The sequence below is a fragment of the Lemur catta genome, chromosome 10 (genome assembly GCF_020740605.2).
Source record: "Lemur catta isolate mLemCat1 chromosome 10, mLemCat1.pri, whole genome shotgun sequence".
In the NCBI taxonomy this organism is placed as follows: domain Eukaryota; kingdom Metazoa; phylum Chordata; class Mammalia; order Primates; family Lemuridae; genus Lemur; species Lemur catta.
This window is the reverse complement of record NC_059137.1, coordinates 47,541,584-47,565,842: the sequence shown is the minus strand read 5'-3', so window position 1 is coordinate 47,565,842 and position 24,259 is coordinate 47,541,584. Positions and strand designations below refer to the sequence as shown.

The 24,259-nt window shown below is 34.0% G+C and overlaps 1 protein-coding gene across 4 annotated transcripts in view; it reads left to right on the top strand.

The window, feature by feature from the left end:
* FOCAD (focadhesin) overlaps positions 1 to 24,259 on the top strand; it is a 258,289-nt gene that overhangs the window by 105,507 nt on the left and 128,523 nt on the right. For all 4 annotated transcript variants that reach the window (XM_045563768.1, XM_045563770.1, XM_045563769.1 and 1 more), the window contains 4 exons: positions 12,508 to 12,612; positions 13,028 to 13,129; positions 13,638 to 13,768; positions 15,687 to 15,813. In XM_045563768.1, coding sequence (XP_045419724.1) covers positions 12,508 to 12,612; positions 13,028 to 13,129; positions 13,638 to 13,768; positions 15,687 to 15,813 — 465 coding nt within the window. The remainder of the gene's footprint in view (positions 1 to 12,507; positions 12,613 to 13,027; positions 13,130 to 13,637; positions 13,769 to 15,686; positions 15,814 to 24,259) is intronic.

Sequence of the window (24,259 nt, the reverse complement as noted above, 5' to 3'; positions counted from 1 at the left end):
TAATAAATTTGTATGCCTTTTCTCTTATTTAAAAAAAATTGTAAAGTGCTACACACATGCTAGCTTTTTACATTGAATTCCAACTAATTGTCTAGATTCAACAAGAATTTTGTGTTACTGGATTATTAGCTAATAGTTAGGTTTGTTAATATTTTGGTAGCATATGGAATAATTGTAGTGGGACTTATTTGTAACAGGATTTAGCCTATACATGTTTCTGTTTTGGTTGCATTAATCTGTGATTTCTTTTAGTGTCACAGTACCTAGTGTAACACCATGCAATAGAAGGCATTCAATAAAGATTGATTCTTTGAAGAAAGTTGTTTGAACCTCCTGTATAGACTATCTAAATTGAATTCTTTAATTTCTTGTGATATTTCAAAATATATTAGAGATTCTGTTATAATTCTACATGTCTGTTATCTCATCTCTAAAATTAGAATCATAAAAGAATCTACCTCATTGAATTCATCATGTGGATTAAATGAGATAATCCAGAGTACAGTACCCAGTTTATAATCAGTGCTTAATAAGTTATTAAAATTACAGTTTATTTTTATAGTGCTTTCTATTTGTTTCACAATTTTTTTTAAATTTCAGAATATTACAGGAGTACAAATGTTTGGGTTAGATGGATTACTTTTATACTGCTTGAGTCAAAGTTATAAGTGTGTCCATCACCCAGGTAGTGTACATAATACCCATTAGGTATGATTTCACCCATCCCCTCCTCCGCCCCTCACCTGCATGATTTCCATTGAGTTTTACTTCCATCTGTGTGATCGATTGATTGGTTAGTTCTAATTTAATAGTGAGTACGTGTGTTTGTTTTTTTTTTTCCATTCTTGTGATACTTCACTTAGGAGGATGGTCTCTAGTTCCATCCAGATTGTTGGAAAAGGTATTAATTCATTTTTTGTGGCTGAATAGTATTCCATGGTTTACATATACCACATTTTATTAATCTACTCATGAATTGACGGGCACTTGGGTTGATTTCACATCTTTGTGATTGTGAATTGTGCTGCAATAAACATTCTAGTGCACGTGTCTTTTTGATAAAAATGACTTTTTTCCTTTGGGTAAATACCCAATAGTGGGACTGCTGGATGAAATGGTAGGTCTACTTTTTTTTTCTTTGAGGAATCTCCATACTATTTTCCCAATAGTGGGATTACTGGATCAAACAGTAAATCTACATTTATTTATTTGAGAAATCTCCATACTATTTTTCATAGAGGTTGCACTAGTTTGCAGTCCCACCAACAGTGTATAAGTATTCTTTTCTCTCCACATCCACACCAGCATCTATTGTTTTGGGATTTTTTGATGAAAGGCATTCTCAACCAGGGTTAGGTGATATTCTATCTCATTGTGGTTTTGGTTTGCCTTTCTATGATGATTAGTGATGTTGAGTATTTTTTCATATGTTTATTGGCCATCAGTCTATCTTCTTTTGAAAAGCTTCTGTTCATATCTTTTGCCCACTTTTTAATAGGGTTGTTTGATTTTTTTTCTTGCTGATTTGCTTCCGTTCTTTGTAGATTCTGGTTATTAGCCCTTTACTGGATGTATAGCATGCAAATATTCTCTCCCCTTCTGTAGGTTGTCTAGTTGCTCTGTTGATTGTTTCCTTGGCTGTGCAGAAGCTTTTTAATGTAATCATATTTTTGTTGTTGCTGTGATTGCTCTTGGGTGTCTTCTTCATACATTCTTTGCCTAGGCTGATATCTAGAAGAGTTTTTACAACATTTTCTTCTAGAATTCTATAGTTTCATGTCTTAGATTTAATTCTGTTATCCATCTTGAATTAATTTTTATGAGTGGTGAAAGATATGGATCCTGTTTCAATCTTCTACATGTGGCTATCCGATTTTCCCAGGACCATTTATTGAACAGGGCTTCTTTTCCCCAGTGTGTATTGTTGTCTGTTTTTTCAAAGATTAGTTGACTGTATGTGAATGGTTTTATATCTGGGTTCTCTGTTTTATGCTTTGTTTGGAACCAGAAAAGAGCCCAAATAGCCAAAGCAACCTTAAGCAAAAGGAACAAATCTAGAGACCTCACTTTAAGCTATGCTACAAGGCTATAGTAACCAAAACAGCATGGTGCTGGCACAAAAGTAGAGACACAGACCAATGTTTCACAATTATTTATCTGCTACCTTATGTTTCAGGAGCAATGCTATGCTATTTAGCTAGACAGATGTGTTCCATGCCCATGTGGAGCTATCATCATACTTTTTTCCCCAAGTGCATGAAAAGAGAGATGTTAACTGTTATCTGTGTGTGTGCCTGTTTTAAACAACATTTAGATGCAAAAAGGGGATAGAGAATAGTGCCGTTCAATAGAAGTAAATGTGAGCTATGTATGTAGGTTTATATATTTTGGTAGCCACATTTAAAAAATATTAAATAAAAACAAATGGATGAAATCAATTTTAATATTATGTTTTATTTAACCCAGTGTATCTAAAATGTTATTTCAATATGTAATCAACTTAAAATTATTACTGCAATATTTTTTTTTTTATACTAAACCTTCCAAATCTGGTATGTATTTTACCCTTATAGCACATCTCAATTCAGACTAAGCACATTTCAAATGCTCAGGAGCCACATGTGGCTAGTGGCGACTGTGTGGAATAGCACCGAGGCACTAAATATTCCCAATGCTCACTTCCTCAATATAAGTGTAAATATATATTTAGAAATACTCTTGTTATTGGCTATACTTGGCTGGAAATGGCTTCATGGTCTCTGCAGTGGAATAAAAACCTAAAATGGTGAATAACAATAATTCTTCAAGTGGAGTTTTCAAGGAGGTAGTAAGAGGGTGATGGAATGTCTGGCAGGTATGTCTTTGTGGTGGAAGTAGCCAGTCTCAATACACATACTTTGTTAACCTTTTCCTCTTTTTTCAGTTATTCTTCAGTTCATCTCCTGTTTACTGAGTACTTGTTATATGTGTGGTCCTAGGCCAGTGCAAGAGGAGTAGGAGCAGGGTTCCCATCTGTAAGGCATTCACAGGCTAGTTCCCAGGCCAGTGTGTGAGAAGTAATAGCTATGACCCAGAGTACTAGAATGAAGGTGTGCATGAAGTTAGAGTGACAAACGGTATTTAGAGTATTCTTTGCCTAGAACAGGGCAAACAATTACCCTGTCCTTAAACATTATTTTTCATGGTTGTAAATATTTCAGTGTATGAATAGTTGAGCTATCAGGTTAAAAAAAAGGAGGAACATATATTATGCAATGTCCACTGGACAGGAGGAAGGAAAAGATGTGTCTTGAAAAACAGGCTGATCCAGAAGCCTGGGGAGAAGCATGATCAGACGTTGTTCCCTGGCATCCGTTGTCATCTTTGGGCAGGAAATCTTCCCTCAGTCTCATTCCTCCATTGAGTCTTTGCTGGGCTCTGGGGCAACTTACCTACTTCCTACTCTTTGACCTACTAGTACTATGTCTTCTGGTCATTTAACATCCAGTCTGGATGACTGCTTGCCAGGAAAAATACTCAATTCTCAACAAGCTGTGGAAAATGCCTCTCGTGATTCCATTGCCACTTGCTCTCCAGGCTTCTTTGCTGCTAGCATAAACAACCTACTGTTAAAATGGCAAAGCTGTGTCACTAGTTTAGACACATACTTTGATTAATTGTGCTGCTTTTTGTTGAAATATAATAAACTTTTGATTCAAAATTGTACATTTCATATTTGTTGACCATAATACTTTGTGCTTCTGAGAGTTTGACTACTTCAGATACTTCATATAAATGGAATCATGCAGTATTTGTCCTTCTGTGAGTGGGTTATTTCACTTAGCAAGGTTCATCTAAGTTGTAGCATATGACAGGATTTCCTTCTTTTTAAAAGCTGAATAATATACCATGGTCTGCCTCTATTATACTGTGTTTATTCATTCATCAATGGACATTTAGGTTGTTTCCATTTCTTGACTATTGTGAATAATGCTGCAATGAATGTGGCAGTGCAAGTATCTCCCAAGGTCCTGATCTCAGTTATTTTAGATAAATACCCACAAGTGGGATTGCTGGACCATATAGCAGTTTTATTTTTACTTTTTCAAGGAACCTCCATATTGTTTTCCGTAGTGGCCACGCTATTTTACGTTCCCACCAACAGTGCACAAGGGTTCAAATCTTTCTATAATATATCATCAACGCTTCTTATTTTCTGTTTTTTTGATAATGGCCTCCTACCAGGTGTGAGGTTATATCTCATTATGATTTTGATTTGTGTTTCTCTGATGATTAGTGATGATGAAAAGATTAGCTTCTTATCATATACCTGTTGGCCATTTGTGTGTCTTTTTTGGAGAAATGTTTATTTAAGTCCTTTGCCCCTGTTTAAATTGGGTTATTTGTTGTTGTTATTGAGATGTAGGAATTCCTTATAGATTTTGGTTATTAAGCCAATCAGATAAATAGTTTGCAAATGTTTTCTCCAATTCTGTAGGTTGCCTTTTCACTCTGTTGATTGTTTCCTTTGCTGCAGAGAAGCTTTTTAGTTTGATATAACCTGCTTGTCAATTTTTGTCCCTGTCACCTTTGCTTTTGGTGTCATGTCCAAGAAACCCATGTTAAGACCAATGTTATGCAGCTTTTCCCCTGTGTTTTTTTCTAGGAGTTTTATAATTTCAGGTCTTATGTTTAAGCCTTCAATCCATTTTGAGTTGATTTTTGTGTAGTTTGTAAGATAAGAGTCCAATTTCATTGTTTTGCATGTGGATATCCAATTCTCCCAGCAGCATTTGTTGAAGAGACTATCCTTTCCCTATTGTGTAGTGTTGGTACCCTTGTCCAAGATTATTTGACCATAAATACAAGGGTTTATTCTTGGGCTATTTTGTTCCATTGGTCTACATTTCTGTCCTTATGCTGATACCATACTGTTTTTATTACTGTATTGTTGTAATATGTTTTGAAGTCAGGAAGTGTGAGGCCTCCAGCCTTGTTCTTTTTTATCAAGATTGCTTTGCCTATTCAGCATCCTTTGTGGTTCCATATGAATTTTAGATTTTTTTTTTAAATTTCTGGAACAAAATGCCATTGAGATTTTGATAGGGATTGCTTTGAATGTATAGATTGCTTTGGGTAGTATGGACATTTTAACAATATTAAGTCTTCCAATCCATGAACAGGGGCTATCTTTCCATTTGTTTGTGTCTTCCTTAATTTCTTTCAGAAAGTTTTGTAGTATTCACTGTACAAGTCTTTCACTTCCTTAGTTAAGTTTATTACCAATTATTTTATTGTTTTTGATGCTATTATAAATGGGATTGTTTTAAAATTTTTTTGATTATTTGTTTTTAATGTATAAAAACACAACTTATTTTTGTCTGTTGCTTCTGTATCCTACAGCTTTGCTGACTTTATCAGTTATGACAACTTTTTATTGGAATCTTTAGGGTTTTCTGCAAAGATCATGTCATCTGCAAACACATAATTTTACTTCTTTCTTTCTGATTTGGATGCATTTCATTTCTTGCTGAATTTCTCTGACTAGAACTTCCAGTATTATATTGAGTAGACGTGATGAGAATGAATATCCTTGCCTTGTTCCTCCTGACCTTAGAGGAAAAGCTTTTGATATTTCGTCATTGAGTATGTTAGCTGTAAGGTTTTTATATATGGCCTTTATGTTGAGTTAATTTCCTTCTATTTCTAGTTTGTCCAGTGTTTCTTATTATGAAAGGGCATTCAATTTGGTGAAATGCCATTTCTGCATTTGTTGAGATAGTCATGAGATTTTTATCCTTTGTGTTGTTAAGGTAGTCTATCACATTGTTTGATTTTCGTATGCTGAACCATCCTTGCATCCCATGGATGAATCTCACTTGGTCACATGTATCATCCTTTTAATGTGCTGTTGAATTCAGTTTGCTAGTATTTTGTTGAGGATTTTTGTGTCTGTATTCATGAGGAATATTGGCCTGTAGCTTTCTTTCTTGTAATGTCTTTGTGTGGCTTTGATATCAGAGTAATGTTTTGGTCTATAGTGTTGTTCAAGTCCTCTGTTTTCTTATTTTTTTCTGCATATTCATTATTAAAAGTGGGATATTGAAATCTTCTACTGTTTTTGTATTGCTGTCTATTTCCCCTTTTGATTCTGTCAGTGTTTGCTTCATATATTTGTGTGCTGTGATGTTTGATGCATATGTATGTTTAATCTTCCTGGCGAATTGGCCCATTTATTGTTACATAATGTCCTTTTTTGTCTTTTGTGATAGTTTTTGACTTAACATCTATTTTGTCTAAGTATGGGCACTCCTGCTCTCTTTTGGTTATGATTTATATCTAATATCCTTTCCCTTTCAGCCTATGTGTGTCCTTAAATCTAAAGTGAGTCTTTTGTAGACAGCATATAGGTTTGTCTGTTTTTTCTTTCTTTTTAAAAAAACCCGTTCAGCCACTCTGTGTCTTTTGGGAAGTTTAATCCATTTACATTTGAAGTAATTAGTGGTAGAGAAGGACTTACTGTTGCCATTTTGTTAATTGTTTTTTGTCCATCTTGCAGCTATTTTATATCTTTTCTTCTCCTGCTGTCTTCCTTTATGTTTCATGGATTTTGTAGTGACATGCTTTGCTTCCTTACTCATTTTCTTTTGTATATCTTGTATGTGTATTTTCTTTATGGTTTCATGGGGCTTACATAAACATCATGTAAAATATTTTATGTTAACAACAACTTACATAAACTTCAGTCACACACATAAACTCTTTCACTTCTCTCTCCTCTTTACGTTATTGATATCACAAATTACACCTTTTTTATATTGTGCATCCATTTACATATTTTTATAGTTATGATTATTTATACTTTTTTCTTCTAACTCCTAAACCAGAATTAAAAGTGACTTATGCACCATTGTGACAGTATTTACAGGACTCTGTATTTGTCTGTGTACTTACCTTTACCAGCAAACTTTATACTTTCATATGCATTTGTGTTGTTGTCTAGTGTCCTTTCATTTCAACTTGAGACTCTCTTTAGCATTTCTTATAAGGCAGCTTTAGTGGTGATGAACTCTCAACTTTTGTTTATCTGGGAATGTCTTTATTTCACCTTCATTTTTGAAGGTTAGTTTTACCAGATGTATTCTTGTTTGGGAGTTGTTTTTTTTTCATTCAGCACTTTGAATATATTATCTCACTTCCTTCTGGCCTGCAAGATTTCTGCTGAGAAATTTGCTGATAGTCTTATAGGGGAGGGTCCCCTAATAATCTCATGCATCTAAATTAATGTATTTATCAAGGACTTGAACTCTGAAAGAGAGAAGTGAAAGCATTGAGTTTTATGAAGCCAAGTCTTGAGACAGTCAATTATAGGGTACTTACCAGTTTGTTTTTTTTTTTTAATTTAAGGTGAAGTCCGAGCATTCATTCTGTTTTCTACCTCTGTAGGGTAGAAAGTTCAAGAGCAGGAGGATCAAGAGCTGATAATGACATCTCCAGGAAATATTTAATAAATACATATATGTGTTATTTCACTAGGAAAATATCAGCCTATACGGTATGAAAAAAAATTTCCATATTTATATCTGTGTTTTCCTAGTGAAATAATCCTGTTTTATTCTTTGCAGTTAATCGGGGACTTAATTTGGGCCATTATGCCTCAATGATTGTATTAAATCTGAGATTATTTACTGTAAAACTTTCCCATTTTATTTCTGAACTGGTCAGAGAAAAACGCACACCCTAATATGCTTTTTAAGGCTTGTAAAGGAACTGTACTCTTAGGAATAACATAGTACTTTATTTCTCTCCTGACAATAGAATTAAAATATTTGTTTAAAAAAAAACCACACGACTAAATACATTATTTTATAAAATGCCACTAAATGTACTGATTGCCCTTCTCAGAGCTAAGAACCTGTCAGAACATTGGTAGAAATCTTCCCAGAAGGGGATAATTCATTGAGACCAGTGCAAGCCAATCTAAGATAACCTTTTGTTTTTAATTAAAATGGGAAATAAGCCAATTCAAAAATTTGTCTTCCTTCATTTGCCCAAGGTGAGAGTGATAGAATTTCTGTTCCAATCAAGCCCTTGTACTTGTTAAAAACATCATAAATTCTGGCTGTGTGTTGTGAAGCTGTAGCCATTATATGTGTAGCTCTGCTGCCATGGTGGATCATGGTCAGGGTCATTAATGAATTAATATTTAACTGTCACTTTCTTGGTGGTAGGGTTAAGAGGATTTTTTTAATTGAATTAAAGTAGATGTCTTCTAGGCCTAGAAGGATCGGGCTTCCTAAGAATTGAACAGGTAGAGGAAATTAACTAATACAGTTGGACATCTGTATCAGTGGGTAACACATCCACAGAGTCAACCAATCACAGATCAAAAATATTTGGGAAAAAAAAAACAATAAAAATAACAATACAAAAATAAAAAGTAATACAAATAAGAACTACAGTATAATTATTTACATAGAGTTTATATTAGGCATAATAATTTAGACATGATTTAAAGTATGTAGGAAGATATGTGTAGGATATATGCAAACACTATGCCATTTTATATAAGGGAATTGAGCATCTGAGGATTTTGGTATCCATGTATTTGTGTGTTGGAGTGTGTCCTGGAACCAATCTCGTGCAGACACCAAAGGACGACTGTATTGGACAGCAAACGTTTGAAACGCAGCATATGGAAAATAACTTTTTTTGGCACTGCATTTTGTGCTATTAAATTAAGTGCCTTGTTCATATTAGATATTTATTAAATGATTTTAAATTGAATTTTTAAAGTAGTTTTATTAAGATATAATTTACATACAGTTCACCCATTCAATGTGTACAATTCAATGACTTTTAGATATTTATAGAGTTTTTTAAATCAGTTCCATATATAATGTCCCTGTTCCCTCTCTCTCACTCCACTACCTATGTGTATTGATTACATTTTTAATTTTTAGTTCTTCCAATGATTAATCCTATAAAGTTATATACTTTGACTTCTTTCTTGCTCTTTCAACTTTAGCTAGTTTTTTTCTTTTTTTTATTTCAGCATATAATGGGGGTACAAAAGTTTAGGTTACATATATTGCCCTTGCCCCCCACCACCCGCCCAGAGTCAGAGCTTCAAGCGAGTCCATCCCATAGATGGTGCATATCGCACTCATTATGTATGTATGCACCCATCCCCCACCCCCCTCCCATCTGCCCGACACCCGATTAATGTTATTCCTATGTGCTCTTAGGTGTTGATCAGTGAAACCAATTTGGTGGTGAGTACATGTGGTGCTTATTTTTCCATTCTTGGGACACTTCACTTACTAGAATGGGTTCCAGCTCTATCCAGGAAAATACAAGAGGTGCTATATCCTCATTGTTTCTTATAGCTGAGTAGTACTCCATGGTATACATATACCACATTTTATTAATCCACTCATGTATTGATGAGCACTTGGGTTGTTTCCACATCTTTGCAATTGTGAATTGTGCTGCTGTAACCATTCGAGTGCAGAGGTCTTTTTTATAGAATGTCTTTTGTTCTTTTGGGTAGATGCCCGGTAGTGGGATTGCTGGATCAAATGGTAGGTCTACTTGTATCTCTTTAAGGTATCTCCATATTGCTTTCCACAGAGGTTGCACTAGTTTAACTAGTGTTTTTCTTAACATGCACGACTACAATAATCCTCTCTCTTTACCTCCTTACATATCAACTTTATCATCAGTTGCATATAGTCAAGATATACAACATGTACATTTCATTCTGAAAGTATTATTAAAATTTCAATGCTTCCTTTGTAAAATTAGAAATCAAGAAACAGCATTTACAATATTATAATTATGTAATTACTGTTAATTGGGAAACTAATAAATTGAATGGACCCATAGAAAAGAGAATATTCACTAATTCCCTGGTGCTGTTAGGATATTATGCATATCAAGATCAAATGGATTCTCTTTTCATTCTTTCAAGTGCCAAAATTGACAAGTTTTTATTTGCTACATATTTTAACTATGACTTTCTTGTATATTTGTTACTTTTTAAAAATTTTATTTTCTTTTTGATTGATAAATAATAGTGATACATATTTCTGGGATACGTAGTGATCAGATCAGGGTAATTAGCTTATCCATCATCTCAAATATTTATCATTTATTTGTATTGAGAACACTCAGTGTCATCCTTATAGCTATTTGAAGCTATAATATATTATTGTTACCTATAGTCATCCCACAGTAAAATAAGAACTTATTCCTCCTATCTAGCTGTAATTTTGTGTCCTTTAACAAATCTTTCCCTATACCTCCCTTCCTTGAATTTGGGAACATTTCATCTCACCCAAAAGAAACCCCATACCCATTAGCAGTTCCTCCCCATTTCACCCTCCTTGGCTTCCCTCAGCCCCAAGTCCTAGGCAACCACTGATCTACTTTATGCCTGTATAGATTTGCTTATTCTGGGCACTCCATTCATATAAATGGGATCATACAACATGCAGTTTTTTGTGACTGGCTTTTTTCACTTAGCATGTTTTCAAGGTTCATCCATGTTGTAGCATGTATCAATACTTCATTTCTTTTTATGGCTGAATAATATTCCATTTTGTGGCTACTACATTTTATTTATCCATTCATTAATTGATGGACATTTGAGTTGTTTCCCCTTTTTGGCCATTGTGAATAATGCTGTTATGAACATTCATTTTTTAGCCTGGTGTGGTGGTGCACACCTGTAGTCCCAGCTACTCGGGAGGCTGAGGCAAGAGGATCACTTGAGCCCAGGAGTTTGAGGGTGCAGTGAGCTATGATGACGCCACTGCACCCTAGCCAGGGTGACAGAGTGAGACCCTGTATCAAAAACAAACAGACAAACAAACAAAAAACAATGAGAGCATTCATTTACAAGGTTTCGTGTAGATACATGTTTTCTTTTCCTTTCTGTAGATACCTAGAAATAGCATTGCTAGATCATATGCTAATTCTGTGTTTAACCATTTAAGGAACGACCAGATTGTTTTCCAAAGGGGCTGTACTACTTTACATTCCCACCAGCAGTAAATGAGGGTTCAAATTTCTTCACATCCTCAGCAACACTTGTTATTTTCTGTCTTTTTGATCGTAGCTTTCTCATTGTGTATGAAGTGGTATCTCATGTGGTTTTCATTTGTATTACGTCATGGCTAAGGATGTAGAGCATATTTTCTTGTCGGTATTGGCCATCTGTTTATCTTCTTTGGAGAAATGTGTGTTCGGATCCTTTGCCCTTTTAAAATTAGGTTGTCTTTTGATTATTGAGCTGTAAGATTTTTTTTTTTAATATGTGTTCTAGATACAAGTCTCTTATTAGATACATGGTTTGAAAATATTTTTTCCCAGTCCATAGTTGTCTTTTTACTTTCGAAGGACAAACATTTTTACTTTGATGAAATATGTATTTGTTTTAATACTTCTGCTTTTGGTGTCATATCTAAGACAACTTTGCCTAACCCATCACAGAAATTTACTTCTATATTTTCTTCAAGAATTTTATATTTTTAGGTCTTATATTTAGGTCTAAAATCGATTTTGAGTTAACTTTTTTACAAGGATGTGAGAAGGGAGTCCAACTTCATTCTTTTGCGTGTGAATATCTAGTTGTTGAAATCCAGTACTATTTCAAGAGGTTCTTCTTTCCTCCATTTTTTTTTTTTTTGGCATATTCTTTGACAATCAATTGATTATAAATGTAAGCATTCGTTTCTGGACTCTGAAATCTATTCCATTGATATATGTTTCTAACCTTATGCCAGTACAACAGTGTTTTGATTATGATAGCTTTGTAGTAAATTTGGATTGGGGAGTTTGAGTCATCAAACTTTATTTTTCCTTTTTCAGATTATTTTGGCATCAGGGTTGCATGCTTTTGCATATAAGTTTTAAGATAAGCCTCATCAATTTTTGCGAAGAAGTGCCGGGATTTTGATAGGGAATGTGTTCAATTTTAGATCAATTTGGGAAATACTGCCATCTTGACAATATTAAGTCTTCTCATCTATGAATGAACTGCTTTTTTTCATTTTATTGTGTTATGCATAGAAATTGAAATGGGGACCTGGAGGGAAATTTTTGTCCATTGACTGTTTTTATAGCACATGAATTTAAATTATTTCATATTGGAGTAACCTAATTGCATATTTCACTATGAGGAATATTTTATTGTTCATGTATCTTTAGGGTTGGTGGTTCACTAGAGTTGTGAACTTCTCTGAGGCAGGATATATTTTAACTACTTGTGTTGCTTAGAGTTAATGTCAAAGTTCTTTAAGGAAAATACTTTTTGATTGGTGTTTGGCAGCTAATTATAGAAGATGTGGAATCTTAGTAGTATGAAATTACCTTTAGCAAGAAATATTAATTGCTATCTGACATTTTTTTCTAGGTCTTCTAATTCATTCATATTCATATTTATTTGAATAAGAAAAGAGATAAATATTACTTTATTGATTACTTTTGGAACAAGACATAATATATTTTTTAAATTCCTTATAGGTGCCAAATCTCATTCCAGTTTTGATGTTCAAATTGGGAAGACCACTGGAACCTAAATTATACAATGACATATTGTATACTTTACCTATGCTTGGTGTTCACAAGGTTAGTACATTAACCAGTTTACTTGGGAGGAAAAAGAGAGACATTGAATTCTTTTTGGTATTTTGAATTTTGAGCCCTAAGTTTTGCCATGATCACTACTTCCCTTGTTGGGCTATGTTTTATAGGAGGTAATATCTAAAGGCAAAACCATTTATTATAATATTTAAGAATTAATTATTTTGAATTACTTAATATTCAAGTTTGCTCATTGGCCATTCCTTAAGATGAGGTCTTTATGTTCCCAGGATTGCTAGGTAACCCCTCCCAAAGCTATTTCCTATTCTCTGTGAAGATGGGTAATGTTACAGTAAGCTTCCATTTCAGTCTTTATTTTATTATAAGGGGTTTAAAAATGCTTTGGTAACCTTGAGGTTACATACATTTTTGAAACCAAAGTTTCTTCAATATTTTCTAGGTGTGCGTAGGACAGATTCTACGAGTAATCCAATTGCTTGGAACCACCCCACAGCTAAGAGCTGTCACTTTGCGCTTGTTGACATCTTTGTGGGAAAAGCAGGTAATACACTTGTAAGAGTATTACACATGTTCCTTTCCCTGAAGAAAAATAATTATGTCATTATGTGTGACAGTACTTTGATTTAATGGTATTAGTGAGTGGCATCAATGATTATGTTGAGAAATTTTGATTTATTGAGTTGCATTTGATCTGTAATGCAGTCAGTTGTGATTGACTCTCTGAGAATAGAAAATCTTATTTTGTTATAACTGAAATTTATCTTTCCATTTGCTTGAAAAAGTAATAGAAATGTGGTTATAAGTGATTAGCACTGTTGTAATTAAGGTGAGATTTAGTCACTTCTTGTTTTCTGAAATTGAATGTACATGAGTTTGTAAGAAAATCCTCAGTAATCACAACAGCATTCTTCTCTGCTGATTAGAAGAAATATATTATAATTTGCAATGCAAATGGAGGATTTGGAGGTGAAAATGCTGCATAAAAGGAGATAATGGTTATTCAACTCAAGTTGGGAAATTACCTTTTTTTTGTAAAATTGCGTTTTTAGGATCGTGTCTATCCTGAACTGCAGCGTTTCATGGCTATGTCTGATGTGCCTTCTCTCTCTGTGGGCAAGGAGGTCCAATGGGAGAAACTGATTGCTAAAGCAGCATCCATCAGAGATATATGTAAGCAAAGGTAAGATGTACTTGCAGAAATTTGTATTATGCTATATTATTTTGTAGTTAATTTTTTAATTGCAAGCAAGAAGCAAAGAAAGATTGGGAGAGGATATTTGAATAAGACTAAATTATTTTTCAACTCAAGTTTTCCGATTATAACATTTAAAAATTTTTGACAATAACTTTAAGATGCCACTATGTCTTTTCATTTCAGGTTTGGTCTTATATCTAGGTTTGTATGATATTTATATCCTTTTCTGGATAATAATTTAGTATTACATTACAATACATGATGTTATGTTTTCTATTTTTCTGTATATTAATCCCTAAAAACTAAACTGTGTACTGTAGTCATAAACTGTTTTTTCTTATATTCTTTCTATGTTATGTCTGATTCTTAAAAGTAGTTTAAGTAGAAAAGGCCTTATTTGTGATTCTTGCATGGAATCATTAGGAATTATATCAAGTAAGGAAATGATAATAAGTTTTCATGTATGCTCTAAGCTTTTAGGAGAACATGAAGATATTAGGGAGTTGACTCCAAATTATGGATTAATAACTAGGCTAGAGGTGACAAGACTGAAATAACACAAGCAAAGCTCTACCTCTTCAGAAATTTTTTTCTTAAATGGGGTAAGGTAAAAATGTTTACGGAGGAAATAGATTAGATGCATTTGAAATAGTTGTAATCCTACAGTTTCATATGTTGATCAGGCCGCTGCACTTTAGAGTTCCTGAGAATGTTGTTCTCACTTCTGCCAGTGGCAGCAGTGTGAATGGTACCTCCTAAGTCATGCAGTGGGTTGGCCCGGATGCTGATAACATGGATAATTCTTGTTTCAAGTAATATCTTGGATCAAAATGTACAAGAAACTAAGCCTCAGCAGTTCTGCCTCTTTTCTAAGCTTCTGCCTTTCAACAACACAAAAATGATCTCAGTCTATAAATTACACACACACACACACACACACACAAAGTTACATATGTATATATGTAACCCAGGACCTGAGAGTTTGGATTTTATCAAAGTATTGGTATGGAAAATCTCAAGAGACGAAAGGTTATTAGCTGACATTCTGATTTGATGTACTTAAAGCTGAGGCTCAGAAGAGGCTCAATATCAGACCAGATCAGAGTATATTGATAAGGTATTCAGTGCCCCTCTCATTTACTACCTCAAGATCTGTCAAATTTTTCCAGTTTTGAAAAATTATTTCCCTTTGTTCAGTTTCATCAGTTGACATTTTGTTGGAGAAAAGTATTATATCATTGAGGGGTAACAAGGAATTCAGGGACTAGACCTGCATAGCTATGAAGTTAAAGGTATTCTGGGGACAGCACAATATATGTGGATTAGAGAGAAAAGGAAGGGGGAGGAGGATGAGTGAGTGTGTCTGGTACAGTGCCTGGCAGAGGATAGGAGATCATTGATTTATAATTTGTATTTTTATTATTTTTATCATCATCATTATTGTGATAGTTGTAACCACCTTGGTTAGTATCACTAGTACCATGAATCATCTGATCTCAAATCCCTGCTTTCATAGTCAGTATAGATAGCAGAGCAACTATCAGGCAGGAGTAGCTCTGTCTTTACTGATAATAAGGTATGTCAGTTCTTTTCACCATTATTATAGACTTGAGTTTTTCTCAATTCAGACCATAGGATTTGTGATTGAAGGTAAATGAAATATGTTAAAAAGTGCCTTCTCTTTTGGATAATACTTCTACATAAAAATGAACATCAGGTTATAGCAGAAATGATCACGATGCAAATTTTTGAAGAAAAGCGTATGGCCTTAGTATTTGAGGGTCAACACTTAGTGGGCAAAAAGGTGAAGAAAAACATCGATACTTTTTGTTCAAGCAAAAGACCTGGGAGTGGTAATTGTTCCTTGGCTTTAATTTTGTTTTTAAACTATTATTTCTTGTAGGCCATATCAGCATGGTGCAGATATGTTGGCAGCTATTTCCCAGGTGTTGAATGAATGCACCAAGCCAGATCAAGCTACTCCCGCAGCTTTGGTATTACAAGGTCTTCATGCACTCTGCCAAGCTGAGGTAGGCATTTTTGAATTGTTTTGGATAATTTTGAAGAAAATATTTTACAAGGCAGAGTGTCTACAAGGATGTGAGACTAGATTCAAGTAACTGAACGTCTGAATATTCATTTCCAGAGAGTTTTGTTTGGAAGGGTGAAGCAAGACCTACTTTACAAATTCTTTCTAAAAGGGTGTCTTGAACCATCTATCTGGTCATGTAGACATGCTCTAGAGATTAAAGAAAACCAGATTTTAGGTTTTTCCTTGTTCTCATTTATTTTTGTCATGATAAAAGGGAATGTTATGCTTATAGGAGAACTCCTGAATATATTTACTTCTTCATTTTGTGATTAGAGAGTCTTAGAATCAGGTGAAGTGAAGAAATTGGCATAGCCCAGTGGCAGTTACATAGCCAGCAAAAAATTACTGTTGGCTTAAAGATTGATAAAGGATCTTCTTCCTAGTGATTAGATTGAGTAGGATGGGTCGATGTGAGAACTAAACTTGTAAATTATTTTCTGAACTTTTGACTATTGCCAGAACTATAACACAGCAGAAAGAATCTTTACTGTTTTGGAGAAATGTGGTAATTACACCAAAAGTCATTCATTGATCTAAGCAAAGTTTTTAACCCAGTGAACATACGTACACAATTGTAGTTTTTTGGTGAATGATACTACGTAGAATTCTTTTAAGGTTATGGTTAAATATGGTTGATGATGATAATCAATATAAATGATATAATAATACAAGTAACGACCATATTGAGTGTATATATGCTCATGTCCCTGTGTTCAACACTTTCCTGTACGTTCCTCAGTAACTACAATACAGGGATGAACACCGTTTTACAGATGACAAAAATAGACCTCAGAGAGAGGGAAGATATTTACTCAGGATCTTGATATGAGAAACGTATGGTCTTTGGGTGAACACATTTCAGCAGTCAGTGAACGTCATCGCTGTTCAGAAACAGATGTGTGCTAAAGACAGTGCTTTCAAAATGTGTGCCCAATACTTAGAAAGGTTATTAGAACTTAATGGCAGAGGACTGTTACAGCAGGGAAATACCACACATAACCAAGGACATAAAAAACAATGTTTTTTATTGCTTCTGTCAGTCAGCTGAGACTGGGAAGTGTCACTTCAAGGATTATATTACTTTCAAAATGAATAATTCTAAACCTTGTTTTTAAACCAGTTTTTAATAGAAGCTTTGAGAAAAGAAAGAAGTCTATACTTTTTCTCCAAAAGGTGACCACTGTTAGCATTTTGCAGTATTTCCTTTTCATTATTTTTCCCAGACATCAACTCATTTCTGAAATTTACTTTTTTCTTTTAATAATAGTAATTTAGTCTTACTATTTCTATAATCCATTGTTCTTTTCACCCATCCTCTGCTGTTACCGTAAGGCCCTCTAGTCAGTCAATCAATGCTTATTAACTCCTAAGAAATGCCCTGAGTTTGGCACTGACTTTTCTCATTCCATTTTGCTAAGACATCATCATTAACTGTGGTTAGTACTGAAGATAGGAAAAATGCTGCCTGATGTGGTAGAAAACATCTTTGTTTTTAGGCACTTGTGGAACTGTACTTGATAGCAGTTATTAGCTGTGTGTCCTTTGACTAAGCTCTCTCTGGTTATTCAAATGAGGATAAAATGAAATTACACACAAAAAAGACCTAGCATAATATCTGCCCACCTAGATGCTCTCTGAATATTGAACTTTCTTTTGACAAATTGGTACTAAATTGGATATATTCAGTGCCTCAACGAGTTTCTAAATAATTCTTTGATCTTTCCCCTGAAACACTCATAATATATGAGAGTAACTTGATTTCTTCTCCAAATAATATACCATTCCTTCACTGCTGAAGCTACTGCTACTTCTTTGTATGCTTAAAGGAGACGATTTGGGATTCTTGAATACTTAGCCCCAAATCCATTCTCCCAATCCAAACCACTGCCCACAAAGATAAATTTGAGCCTACTATTATACTGTACTTCCTTGCTTCTCACATTCTTTTGTCCTCTAGAGGAATTGAGGGATCTGTGCAGGTATTTAATAAAGCCTATTTCTTATTTGGATACCACAATACTACTTTCTTTGCTTGATTAAAGGCATTTCTCTTTTCCATTGTGTTTTTCCTCCTGCCCCCTTCTCTTTTAACATTATGAAATCCAAATCCTTGTAATACTTTTATCAAAACTCACTTTTAAGAAACTTCAACTGATATGTTGCAAATGAAATAAGAATTCAATAAGTTGTCTTTCCAACAATGGCAGCCAGCCACCTTAAATCCTTTCTATAACCAGTTGGGCATTAATTAATAATAAAGCAATATCACCAATCAGTTAACTTCATCTTGTTATAAAGAATGCTTATTACTTATTTTCCATTTGTCTTTTAGTCTAGGAGGTAAATTACTGGGTGTTTACTAGAGGTGAATAAGTGTTATATATCATATTTTCTTTATAGATATTGCAAATATCCTGAGTTTTGGAATTTGTTGAAACTGTGTTACTGTTAATTTTGGTAATAAAAATGTTCTTTTTTAATGTTTGGTCATGAATAACTTTATGTTCATCTAAAAGGGGAGAAATGATCTATTTCCCTTTGAGCCTTGATGGTAGTAATACATCCTTTTGTTTAAGGCTTTCCAAGCTTTGTTTACGTGTGTTCATTATTTGTGAAGCTGATGCTATTATGTCCTGTGATGTGTGTTAAAATTGTAAAATATACTAAAATCAGTAGCTCTTGTCAGGCTACATTTACTGTAATAATTTTGGGCTAATCTTTCTTTCTTTTTTTTGTTTTTTTTTTTTTTTGGGTAGGGGGCAGTTTGTTATCCACAGAAGTCAGCATGTGTTCTGTGAGCCATTTATTCTGTCTTCTAATTGACATGATGTGTGAAGCATGATGTAGCCGAGGTTTCAAGAAGGAAAATATTCAGCATAGTTACAAATCCATTTCCCAGTGGCATTTGGTAGTGATTTGTCTATTTGTTACTCTTTAAATCATTGACTAACAAATATCAGGAGTAGAGAAAGACAGCCTAAATAAACGAAATAAAACAAATTAATAAGGATAAAAGAATTAATTGAGTAACCCTATCTTTATGACAATACCTCAGTTGGAAAACCATCCAAAATTGGATTTTGCAGCGCTTTCTCAACTTTGCCTTTGTTTAATAAGTAGTGCTTTTTTCCCTTAAGGTCGACAGTGAACTCTTTGGTTTTCAAAGTCATAATCATGAAATACATTTGTCCTTGCTTGGGTCAGATTAAGCTACAATTGTTGTTGCTTAATCATTTATCCTGGCTCCCAATGAAAGGTGAAAAGGATGGATTCTATCTAAATGCCAAGTCTGTCAAGGTAAAGATTGTGTTTCCCATATGGATTTAGTTGGTGCTGCTTTACCAAACAAAAAACAGAGAAGGTTCTAGGAATCATGGCTGACCTTAAAGATGAGAATGTAGTTTGGAATTGGAAAAGAAAAATTTATCCTTTCCTTAATGCTATTGATATATTGATTTGGGATTTCACAAATTTCTTTTTAGGGCTGAAACTACTTTTAAAAATTACAGCTAATATTTCTTGGATACCTAGTGCGAATATGGACATTCTGTGATATAGAGGTTGTAAAACTTCATTTTATAATGAAGACTTCATTTTGTAGTGAAGAAACAAAGTGCTCTGGTTTCAAAAGGTCACATGGCTTGCAAAAGTGGACCTAAGACTCTCCAAGTCTAATGCTCTTTTGTTACTTCCAGGCTTCCTTCCTTTGAAAAATGTGGGTGTTGAAAGAGGTAGTTTTATTTATCTTTAGCCTAAGGATTTGTCATTTTCAAATAAAATAATTAATATTTCTGCATTTTCTTTTCCTTATCTTTTCTATCCAGCATTTTCATCTCATCACTTTTTGCCCCACCCCACTCCCATTTGCTTTGATTTTCTTACTTCTTTCTGACTTAATATAGAGTAATGGCTCTGAGAAGCAATATTCTCTGTCTTTTTTAAAAAGCAATTTTATTGAGATATAATTCACATACATTGCAATTCATCCACCTAATGTGTATGGTCCAGTGTTTTTAAGTATATTCATAGAGTTAGGCAGCCATCACCACAATCAATTTTAGAACATTTTCATTATCTCCCTCCCAAACTCTATACCCTTTAGCTGTTACCCCCCAATCTCCCATATTTCATATTCCCCCTGGCCCTAGGCAACCGCTTAATCTACTTTCTGTCTCTATGGATTTAGTTATTCTAGACATTTCATATAAAAAGAATCCTGTGATATGGTATCTTTTGTGACTAGCTTGTCTTTCACTTAACATGTTTTCAGCATTCATCCATGTCATAGCATGGGTCAGTACTTCATTTCTTTTTATGGCTGAGTAATATTCTGTATGACTATACCATATTTTATTCACTCATCAACTGGTAGGCACTTGCCATTGATGGATAAATGGAAAAAGAAAATGTGTGCATGTGTGTGTATATTATTTAGGCTTAAAATGAATATTATTTACCCTTAAAAAAGGAGATCCTGCCATTTGGGACAAGGTGAATGAACGTAGAGGACATTATGCTAAATGAAATAAGCCAGACACAGAATGAAAAATATTGCATGATCTCACTTATATGTGGAATCTAAAAATAAAAATAGAGCTCAACTACATAGAAATAGAGAATAAAACATTGGTTACCATGGGCAGGGGAAGGGAAGAGGAAATGGGGAGACATAGGACAAAGGATACAAAATAGCATATATGTAGGATGAATAAGTTTATAGATCTAATACAAAACATGAAGACCACAGTTAATAAAATTGTATTAAAGATTTTTGTTAAGTTAGATTTTAGCTGTTCTTATTGCAAAAATGTACCTATGTGATATGATAGACATGTTAATTTGCTTCAGTATAGTAACTATTTTAATGTCTATTTGTATTCCATACATCATGTTGTAAACATCACATATAAATGATAAAATTTATTTTAAATAATTGGTGGACATTTGGATTGTTTCTGTTTTGTCTATGATGAATAATGCTGCTGTGAACATTGCATACAAGTTTTTGTGTGGACATAGGTTTTCATTTTTGGAGGTATATTCCTAGGACTGGGATTGGCAGGTCGTATGTTAACTCCATGTTAAACCATTTGAGGAACCGCCAGCCTCTTTTCTAAAGTGGCTGTGCCATTTTACTTTGGCTCCGGCAGTGTATGAAGGTTCTAATTTCTCCACATCCTCACCAATACTTGTTATTAAATATTATGTGTTTTTTATTTTTAAACTATTGCTATCCTAGTGAATGCGAAGTGGTATCTCATGTGGTTTTTATTTGCATTTTCGTGATGACTAATGATATTGAGCATCTTTTTCTTGTTATTTTTGGCTACTTAGATTACTTTTTGCAGAAATGGCTATTCAGAACCTTTCAGTATTCTCTTCCTTATTGTTTTTAACTTCTCCGGTTAGCCAAGGTACATTTCCTTCCTATAGTCATGATGAGTAAAATGATTCTGTCCTGATGCTTCTAAGTAAGGGATACTGGGAAAGCATGGGCTAGATTCCTGGGTCTTTCACTACAGAGGGTGTATCAAACCGTAGAAAGATAAGATGAACACACATAGTATCTTTTCTTTGTTTTTATATGAAATTAGCAGAATGCTTTCAGCTGGAAAACTGTTAGAGATGTTTTAATAATATTTGTAATAGTAGTAAGTATCTGTTGATTTACTGACTGCTTTCTATATAGTTAACACTATATACTTAAACTATAATTATTATATTTATTACCTCATTTATATATTATAATAAAAAAGCCGTATGTGGTAGGTACTATTTTCTTCTGAGAGGTTGACAGAAGTTGAATAATTGCCCAGGGTCATGTAGCTAAAATGTAGTAGAACCAGGATTGATTGATTAATTGATATTTTGAGACAGAGTCTCGCTCTGTTGCCCGGGCTAGAGTGCCGTGGTGTCAGCCTAGCTCATAGCAACCTAGAACTCCTGGGCTCAAGCAATCCTCCTGCCTTAGCCTCCCAAATAGCTGGGACCACAGGCATGTGCCACTGTGCCTGGCTATTTTTTTTTTTTTTCTATTTTAGTTGCCCAGCTAATTTCTTTCTATTTTTAGTAGAAACAGGGTCTTGCTCTTGCTGAGGCTGGTCTTGGACTCCTGACCTCAAGCGATCCTCCTGCCTTGGCCTCCCTGAGTGCTAGGATTATAGGCATGAGCCACCACACCTGGCCTAGAGCCAGGATTTAAACACAGAGCTGTCTGAATTCAATGCCTATGCCTTAATCATTGTTTATTTTTTTTAAACGCAGCTTTATTGAGATATAGTTCACTTACTATTGTTGTGTATTGTTGCTAGTTGTGTTTGTGTTTAGTTAACCATGTCATGTTGTGTTATTATTTGAGAAATCTTTATGTAAACATGATATTTGGATTTTTCCTACCTTTCTCCGTTTCTTTTGTGATTAGTTAATGCATTACATTTTACATTATTTACACTCTGCTTAAAGATTCTAATGAAAGAGATATTTTGAGCTAAAATATATTAATATTTAGTTAATATTTAGTCTGATTATATATTGCATATTATATTTTAAAGATGTGTTGAAGTGTTTTTATCCCACTTGTAAGTATGTTAGGTTTTTATAGCATCACTTACTTTATATACTAGAAAAGTAATATCCTTCATCAGCCTCTTACAAAACCATTTTCATTTTTCCATATCCCTTCTCATTGTATTTTTTTACACATATATATTTTATGAAGTTTTCATCTTCTGTATTTATTTTACATTTTGCTAAAAAGATTTTTGATGTTTCTACATATTTTAATAGTTTAATTACTCTCCATTGAGTGAAAAATTTTGTGATTAAATTTATCATTGATTAGATTTTTAGATTGCTTCCCATTTTTCTATCTTTATAATTGTCAAAGTAAAGTTTTTTCTTTCTTTTGGATTATTTTCTTAGACTAGATGCTTTGGAATTTTAAATATATTTTTATGATCTTATTAGCAGCTTTCCATGTTTACCTGAACATGAGGAGTGGAATGTAGCCATTTGTATCCAAGTTTCTGGCAGTATTATTTGTTACCAGAGGGAATTAGTTCAATTGTGTCATCGCTACAATGATTGATTCAGGACATCATTTCTTCCTGTTATAACCATTCTGCTTGTTACTGGGAGCCCAGAATCTCTTTTGTCCAAACATTACAAACTGTCCTAAAGGAAAGGTCTAAACTGAATGTTTTTTCCTCACAGTGAATTGGCCCTATGTAGGTTTCACTTTTGGGCTTTGGAGAATGATGAATACACGAGGGGGTGTGTGTGTGTGTGTGTGTGTGTGTGTGTGTGTGAGAATTTATCCATTATAAACATTTAAGTAAAAGTTGTAAAAAATTAAATATGTTCTTAATTAGTTTTGTTTTTAAATCATTTGTGTATTGTTATTATGAGTGCTTTTAAAAGATGTTATTGAAACTCCTCAACTAGAAATCTTACCTAAATTGATACTCCAGCTTTAAAAAAATGTTTTTTGCTTTTTTTATTTGACACTTTTTTAAAAAAAAGAAGATTGTCATTGTTTTGCCCTTATAGGAGGGTAGGTTGATATTTGTAAGTATACAAAGGATCCTGTTTATATCATAATATGATAAAGGTTGTTGCTTGTTCCAGAAGATGTTCAAATAGAAGGGTTGGTGGCCTTTCAGAAGTGTTCTACCCAATTGTCGTTTATTCATTCTCTGGCAAGCAGAGATGGTGAGGAGAGCAGCTTCCCCTTCAAACCTTGTCCACTGCAATAGCAAACAGGAGGCAAAGATTCCTCAGGTAGAATGAACAAGGTGTTAAGCTTAAAATAAAAATATTGAAAACTTGAGCCTGGCTGTGCAAATCTCTCTGGATATAAAAGTTTATGAGACATTTCCAGCCTTCTAGGAGCTCACAGTCTAGTAGGGGAGAACATTGTGTTAAGTACATTAGCTGTACTTAAAATTCAGAAATAGTTCAGAGGAGAGATATAAGACACATCAGCAGAATACTTCTTCAGACCTCAGGCAGCAACCTTGGGTGGCAGAGGGAAAGAAGATCTGGGACTAGAGCAGAGAGGCTCAGTGGCTCACCTCTACCTTTCTTCTTTCTCCCTTTATGTAAACTGTGGTATTGAGATATAGTTCACATTATTATACTATTCACCCATCTATAGTGCATAATTCAATGGCTTTTAGAATACTCAGAGTTGTAAAAACATCACTGTGATCAATTTTAGAACCTTTTCATTATCTCAGAAAGAAACTTATACCTCTTAAGCATCACATCCCAGTCCTCCCATGCCTACCAGCCCTAGGGAACCATTAATCTACTTTCTGTCTTTATAGAGTTGCCTGTCCTGGGTATTTGGTATAAATGGAGTCATATAATATATGGCCTTTTGT